At 37.5% G+C, this 8,035-nt stretch overlaps 2 protein-coding genes across 3 annotated transcripts; one reads left to right on the top strand and one right to left on the bottom strand.

The window, feature by feature from the left end:
- Positions 1–591: 591 nt before the first annotated feature.
- RB195_011822 (uncharacterized protein) lies at positions 592–6,832 on the top strand (the record flags this gene model as incomplete). Of its 2 annotated transcripts, XM_064193403.1 has the most annotated exons (7): positions 592–619; positions 744–788; positions 2,770–2,777; positions 4,422–4,475; positions 6,607–6,649; positions 6,679–6,700; positions 6,811–6,832. In XM_064193403.1, 7 exons carry the CDS (start codon positions 592–594, stop codon positions 6,830–6,832), a joined length of 222 nt encoding a protein of 73 aa, XP_064050986.1. The 2 variants fall into 2 exon arrangements, with proteins under 2 accessions (XP_064050986.1, XP_064050987.1); XM_064193404.1 differs by lacking the exons at positions 592–619; positions 744–788 and adding an exon at positions 5,119–5,206 and having other exon boundaries at positions 2,773–2,777.
- Positions 6,833–7,753: 921 nt separating this feature from the next.
- Positions 7,754–8,035, bottom strand: RB195_011823 (uncharacterized protein; the record flags this gene model as incomplete). Its single annotated transcript, XM_064193405.1, has 1 exon — positions 7,754–8,035. One exon carries the CDS (start codon positions 8,033–8,035, stop codon positions 7,754–7,756), a length of 282 nt encoding a protein of 93 aa, XP_064050988.1.

Below are 8,035 nucleotides of genomic sequence, written 5' to 3' on the forward strand. Positions count from 1 at the left end.
CACCGATTTTCCTCTGCATGCGAACACATACGGATAGTAAGAGACCGAGAGGGACGGAAGGAAGAAAATTATGAGAACACCTTCACTACAATTCAGTAATCTCACCGATATAAATTATATGACAGAAATATCATCGCTTAACGACAGTGGAAAGCAGCGCGCAGTTTGCACTATTTACCCGCTACCGTATTGCAGCCACGTACCGTATGCGCCCGCCGCCGAACCCTAGAGGTCAACCATGTGTCTGTGTGCGTCAATTGCACTCAAGAGGAAAGGTGTTGAGTTATCGGCTGTCCCTATGGTTGGCAGACATTTACAATTCGTCTTTATCGTATTTTCATGGGGGAGCAAACAATACCAAAGATGGGATAGGAATCCAGAGAAAGGATAAGTTTTTCCCTCGGTTCTTTTCTACATTAATATCACTCTTAATTTGTTTAGTTTTTGGTTTCAACACCAAAGAAAGAGGTACTAGACTGAGTGACGAAGATGAGGGTGTAACTAAAGATAGCTTGTTAGATTCGACTTCTCCTCATAGCTGGTTTTTTCGTCACATATTTTCTCTTTCCCATAAATTTTCCCCGTACATCCATGCAGAGGAAACACTGTCAGCCAAGAGGTAAAATTTTACTCTGATTTAAAGGACTGTAGATCTCTTGCGGTCTCATGTGGAAAAATGAAAAAGGCCGCAACATGAAGAGCAATGATGTTGTAGATTTGGTGTGATTACTTGATTCTTTTAGAATCTTTCGTCAACATTTCCGGAACCTCTAGTCCAGTAGGTCTCGGTTGGAAGGGAACTTCAAAGGAGCGCCGTTGATTGCAACAAAACTGTGACCAAGATCACTTCGTAAGTTCAAGGTGCGTATTTCTTCTCATTTCCAGAAAAATCAACATTTGTTAATGAGGTCGCCAGGTTTTTATCCACTTCTCTCTAATGACTATCTCTTTCAAACTTTTTGCCAACCAATATTTACGTTGCGTGGTTGTGTACCAGAGAGGGAAAGTGCAGTTTGAGCAAATGACGGAGAAGTAAGTCAAAATTCAGATCAATTAAATCGAAAATCGAGATGTTAATATTGTTGCTGCATTCAAACAAAGTGCTTTTATTATTTACTAAATCTCAATTATGTGCTTTTTATCGGTCGAGAACGATTGCCGCTCATACGTCCGTTTCACAGTGGATTGAAGGATTCTAAACATGATCTTCCAATCTATCGGTAAACAATATAAATCATGATTAGAATCCTTCAATACAAAGATTCATACCTGAAAAATGAAATAGTATTTCGAAGAGGATAAACAATGTAGTGGTGAACATGCCACATTTAAAAAAAAAAGCAAAACATTTAGATAGATTTAAACTTGAAAGAAAAAGTATCTTGATAGATTTATAATACAAGAATTCCCTGGGAATTTTCTGGAAAATTTAAGACGAAAAAGTAATTCATGCGAAAAAAAATGTATAAACTTCTCTACGATAAACATGCCTGAACTTCTTTATGGTTGTGGGAACATCTATGGTTATAGGAGATTGTATCCGAAAGAGTTCTTTCGTCCCCCTTACATCCAGGAGGTAGATATTTTGCTAGTTTAGAGCATTTGTCTTCAGTTAAATCTAACCGAACAATTTCGTGCTCGCGAGTAAAGAAGGATTTAGATTTGACTTTTTTCTCGAATAAGACTTGTGTCTTTCGCCACTACTACCCCACTTGGTTTTGTTTACAAAATGTTGCAAAAAGCAATGAGTCAAAACTAGAACTCCACTCATAGCTGAAGAATCAGGATCTTATCATTCGATTCGATCAATGGTCATACTTCGTGATCTCCAACATAAATTTGTAAAGTATTGAAGGAAATCCCAAAGAAAATATGAAAAGTAATTATAAAGAACTTCTAATAATTCTTTCTCCAATAATTAGATAAATATCTATTCTATTTTTTAACTGCACTTACGCGCATAGTGACTTTCTTAGTTACGTTGAATATCTATTTCTTAAGAAATGAGTCCCAAAATTTGTGCCACATACATGCATAGAAAATCAATGCTGCAATTGTTGCAACATCAACAAAAATCCTCCTTTAATTCTAGGATGCTGTGGAATTTATTGACAGAACAGTGTGTGGTTGCATATGAATAAGATCATTTACTGACATTTTAACGAATTTTATCGATTATTTCTTATTCTGTCCGCATTCTTTCATTGCCAGCTGTTCCCGGAGCAGTAATGGGACCGTGGGAAACATTTCATAGACCGCTCATAAGTCACAGCATGTGGTGAAAGTACCGAATTTTTGTAGAATTGAAATCCATTTCTCTTCGTTCTCGTCGCCTCCTCCTTGTTCAATTGGTTTCGCGATCAGACGACGGGGGAAAAAAAGAAGGAAAAAGGAGGAAGGCGGTTCACGACGAATGATGATGAATGTCGGCTATTCGTGTTTACTTTCGCTGTCTGCGTTCTCTCGTAATTCTCGTACACTAGTCGTTGCGTTGTCCTTTTGATCGGTGACCATTGCGTGAACGAGCGAGCGAGCGATAGCGAGAGTCAGTTGTTGCAAAACGCGCTCTATGAAAAATGTCATAAAAACAAAGAGCGAACGCCACATTTACGGACAGAAGATCATAAGATTGAAGCGATTTCTATGATTTATGCTCATTTTTAGTTACTCCACGTAGTTATTTGTCGATCGTAGTGGCGACTCTCGAACCCTTGGCGAACTAAGGAGAGATAAGGATTCTACAGTAACTAAATGCGTTCCCATATCTAGGAAATGAGGTAAGCATTAACCGATGTGTTGTTGTTTGAGTTTACCTACCGTTTGAATGCTTTCTGTTAGGTGATAAGGGGCTTGAGAGAATAAATCACTGATGGTTTGGATCTCTCCAGGCTCTGACGAAAGCAAAAACGCTGAAACGTTAGCTGTTAATAAATATCAATACCAATCTTAGTCACAGCTCAAGCAAATCGATAAAAAGCAACTAAACGAACACTTAATATGTTCCCATATCTTATCTTATTGAAACTTCCAAGAATCTTCTTAAAGTCTTCATTTTTATTGATATATGAGCTTTCGAAAGTAATAGAGCAAATATTTCGACTCCCATTTTTCGACCGAGCATCTAAGCTTTATTTCTATCTAACAAAATGACCGGCGAGATTGCGCCTTTAGTTGCATCCAGAGGTTTTTTTTTTCAGAATCATTGAAATGTCCGCCTAAATTTACACATGTTTTCCAAATCATTGTTCAAAGCCCTTCACAAACTCGTGTCATTGCTTTGGCGCCAAGATGAAGGAAGCTTGAGAGGGGAAAGTTTTGTGGACTGGACGCGCGTGACACACTTTCATTGTTCATAGCCACAATAACTCAAACTATCCCATGAATGACACGAACAGCATCACGAAAAAAAAGGCGGCCGGAAAAAAATGCATTGTATAATGAAGGGGTGTAATAATACGGTGTAATAATAATTAATATAGTAATAGTATGATGTAATACATTATAAAACGAGGTGTCATCCAGTGGAATGGCGATCACTTCGCTGTCGCTGAACATCAGATGATGTCGCGGCTGGAAACGAAAAAAAAAAATGTGTGAGAGTTCTACACGCTCTCTACGTCCAACATCCGGTAATCGCACTCCTTGGCTATGTTTAACTATAGCTACTCCTCTTCCGTTAAAATTGAGATGTGAAAACCTCCTAATCCACTACTATGCAAATTTTCGTCATGCAGCTCGGGAAAATTTTAAGTGGAACAATAAAGAAGACGTTAGCAAACAAAAAACATGAATAAGGAAAAGGCAAAGAATGAAAATAAAGTGAAAAGAAATGAAAAAAAAGATAGGGAAGTGAACTCTCCCCTAGATCATTAAACTTGATGATCGATTTCGACAATTTGGTCACGGGGCCCAGCCATTGGTCACATGACGTCCACAATTTCCCGCATTTTTCTTTTTATAAATTCGCTCCTGTCGGATTCAATGAAGTCGTTACGGCAGTTCATACATTTCTATTGTTGTTCACATCGGACTTTTCGAGGTCGTTTTTTGTCTGGTTCTTTTTTTTCATTGCAGAATTCCCAGTTATTCATTTTATTCGCTTATTTGAAGAGTTCAGTTCATTTAGGAAGGGTGTTCGCGCGAGTTTTCAGAAAATTGTTCAATTTAATTTTTTTTTCAAATTAATTGGCTCACTAAATTCTATATTGCACTCTTATTACATGTAAATATGTTTACTACTTTTAAAAAATTTAGTTTATTTTAAGTAATCGTAGAGCAGATTCTATATTGCACCTTAAATTCATTTAAATTTGTTTACTACCAACCATTAAGAAAATGTTTTACTTTAATTAGTTGTATAATAGGTCCGATAACTTTGCACTTTAATTGCATGTTGATGTGTTTGTTTACTTTAATTGTAGCGAATTGAATCTGCATCATCGTCATGTTCTGTGCAGCAAGGAAACGACATTGTTGTAAGTGATATCACCTCTATTTATTACACCAACTTATTCTCACGTGGAATTAGATGTGACAACAAAGTGACAAAGAAGAAAACACAATAATGTTAAAAACACAATAAACAAATAAAGGAAGACATCGAAGTAGAACATAGTCTGACATTGTTGACTGTAATGCTGAGAAATTTCGGAAATACATAATTTATTTATGACTAGTCTGAACAAATGTAACTTATGAGTAAGTTTAGACATATGCATACACAGAGGAGCGTCACACAGGTTTCTTTTCTTCTCAGGAACCATAATGAACCAATTTTTTATAATGCTTAGGTGATAGACTAATCAGAAACCAAATTACTCTATCACCTTAGCGTTATGAAGCATAAATTATTTAAATGAACAGCGAACACTTTGAAATTGGGTCCTCTGGACCTATGACTTAGTAAATCGTCGTAAATTATTATTCATAATGCTAGAGTGATAGACTAATTTGGTTCCTGAGGAGAAAAGAAACTTGTGTGATACTTCTCTATTTATGCATATATAATTAGTCACAAGTTACAGTTAATTGTATATATAACGATTCAGAAATCTGAAGATTTCAGTTCTCAATCAAAAATAACAATCAATCTTCATATTAAATTGATATGTCCCTCAGGGAAGGATCTGCTCAGACACATTTGATGCGGAGCGATAAAATCAGTAATCGTCACGAAGCCGAGCCGCTCTTGATGGAGATAAAGACGGTCAGACTTGCACCCTAATCCGCCCTAGGGTTTAATCCTACAGCCGTTCACAATAAAACGTCGTATTTACTATATTAAAGGTATTCCTAGGAATAAAATATAACGTTCAAAAGCAAAATTCTGAAATACGATATGAAGTTGGAAGTATGATGAAAACGCCGAACCTGACTTTTACCTTGTGGGAGAGAAATGGGGAAAATTGCACTAGTTCAGGATGTATTGCTTGGATGAGGGTACCATTCTTTTAGAAAAGCGCAAAACTTGGAGCAGAAAGCTACAGAAACTAATTTTGCATCACACTTAAAGGCATCACCCACGAATCTGAGGTGGTACGGATTCGAGGTGGAGTATTCGTATACGGGATGGGAGACTATGGAGAGGGGAGTGATTCCGTTCATTTCTTCCTAATTGCCGTAAAAAACGGCCCGGAAGATACGGCTTCAGGCGTTCTGGCGCACTATTTTGTACAACGAGTTCGACTGGAGCGCGCCAGCCTTGTGCGGCGCCGCATCTTCCGGGCCGTTTTTTACGGCAATTAGGTAGAAATGGACGGAATCACCTCCCTCTCCATAGTCTCCCCTTTAATTGGCTCACATGATTGTCTACAATGCCTTTCCCGTTGAACGGTCCACAAATCCAGGGGAAGTCGAGATTCCCTAATTAATGTTCGAATTCTCGAGATTCCTAATTAATGCTCATCCAGATACTTCCAGAAGTTCTGCAGTGTGCTACCTCATTGTCCGAGTTTACCCCTTCAAATGGAATTGTAGCTTTGGGAGAAATTCGTTTCATCTACCGGATCGTTAATGCTCATCATTACTCGGACAGAGAAAAATGAGAGAGTGACAATTCATCATTTTTCTACGTTCTACTTCCATGGCCAGCTGACTGAAAATAAGATATTGTTTCGCGCTGTAACTGTAGAACTAAGAAGATCAGGAAGAACGTCTAGTCATTCTTTTTGCTCTTCTTACTTCTACTCTTCTCCTTCTATATGAAAATTTGAGAATAGTAGTTATATGAAATTGTGAGAATAGTTAGTAGAATGCGGATAATTCCTTCAAGACCAAGTGTTCAACCAAGTTCGATCTAGTTCCGGACTTTTTAAGAGTCTATAGTTACAAAGAAAAGGTAAGATGGGTGCAAGAGTTGGCGAATGACTTTTCGTTTTTGATAAATGGTGTTTTGCCAAGCATTCTAATAATCACATCATCTTCAACATAGATATTGAACTCAAAGGGTGTTGATTTTCTCTTTGTTGCAAGTAAATTGAAGTAAGTAGGCAAAGGTCTAGACATATATTTCTATCCCATTTGCTTATTTTTCCAAATACTGAGCAGACTATCTCCATAATTCCTTCAAACTCGTTGAAATTAACATTACGAAAAGTTTCTTTTCAGGTGTACGAGGACTTAATAGCTTCACTCCACTTCGGCTTGAAAGGTCTCTTGTTCTTTGTTACAAATTCTGAGCTATTCTAACTGACTATTGCAGGTACCCTTTTCTTTTTATTGCCTTGAGATCTATTGCATTCGCATCTGCAGCTTCATTTTTGCTGTTATTTGAAAAGGGAGTCCACTTTGTTTGATTTTTGATTTTTTCAGGTTACCAACTAGCTCCGGTTAAGATCCTTGTTCGGTCCCCGACAAGCTCGCCACTTAGATGATAAACTACAAAAGGAGACGTGACGGCTATGTATAAGGTCAAGGCCACAGAGAACGTGTCAAGCGACACTCGTACCATTGAAGAAACGGTGAGAACGGTTTTCCGAAAACAGATTAGAATTTTTTTTGCAGTTGATATGCCGTGGATGAGTATGGCTGTTTCTCTACGAGACCAACAAAGCAGCGGTAAAAAAAGGAGATAAAACGAATGCGCTAAGGCGCAGAAGCATTAAGCACAATCAGCTCTGGAGGAGAATGAGAGCCGAACGCTGTCAGGATTCCAGAAACTTCAGCAGAAGCTTATCTTCACCCTAGTATGTCCAAATTCTTCGTATTTTGAAACACTTACTTTGCATTGTTTTGTGTGTTTGTTAGTCATGTACCAAGCACCTAAACTGCATATATGTGGGTTTTTTTTTTCAAAATTTTTTTTTATTTAAACGCTGTGTAAAGTTGTGCTAATTTTTTTTTTAAATCACGTGTCTCCACTGTTGAATTGAATTACAGTTTCTTTCATCTGACATTCGCTATCAGTCTCAGCTCATTCCCTCTAATACTGAAGAATGCTAGAGAACTAGAAGTATTAAATTGCTCCACAAATATGAGGAAATTCTTTCTAATCATTAAATGAACTATACAATTAAGCTAGCATTGGTGAGACATGACGGCAAAAAGGAAATGTCTAATTAAATGGAGTACAGAATGTATGTCGTCCAATGAGAATGTGTGGCATCTTCATCAGTTTTCGTAATTTCAGGAGAAGAGTTTGCTTCCATAATTTTTTCTTTCTAATTTTTCTTGCACGTCGACTTTTGAATTTTCCACTGTTATCGGTTTCCTCACATAAAAGGTTTAGCTTCTACGTCAACGTAGCTGACAAAGCTCAGCATGATACCGTACAGTATTTTACCCCACATTTAAAGACGAATAACTGATCAAACAATAGTTCGATGAGAACTACATTCGAAGTCCGTCGCAAATGTGGATGTAATTGGTGAATCCATGATTTGTACTCAGAACCAATGCGGAAGCAAGCATCTACAATTGCAATTAACGTCAAACTTGGAATCTTGAAGAAATTATCCTTCATATTTGATTCTAAATTCAAATAAAGCTTCAGTCCAGTTAGAATTTTAAGTTTCTGATCGTATTCCGAAGAAGACAT

This window comes from Necator americanus, chromosome III (genome assembly GCF_031761385.1).
Source record: "Necator americanus strain Aroian chromosome III, whole genome shotgun sequence".
Classification (NCBI taxonomy): Eukaryota; Metazoa; Nematoda; class Chromadorea; order Rhabditida; family Ancylostomatidae; genus Necator; species Necator americanus.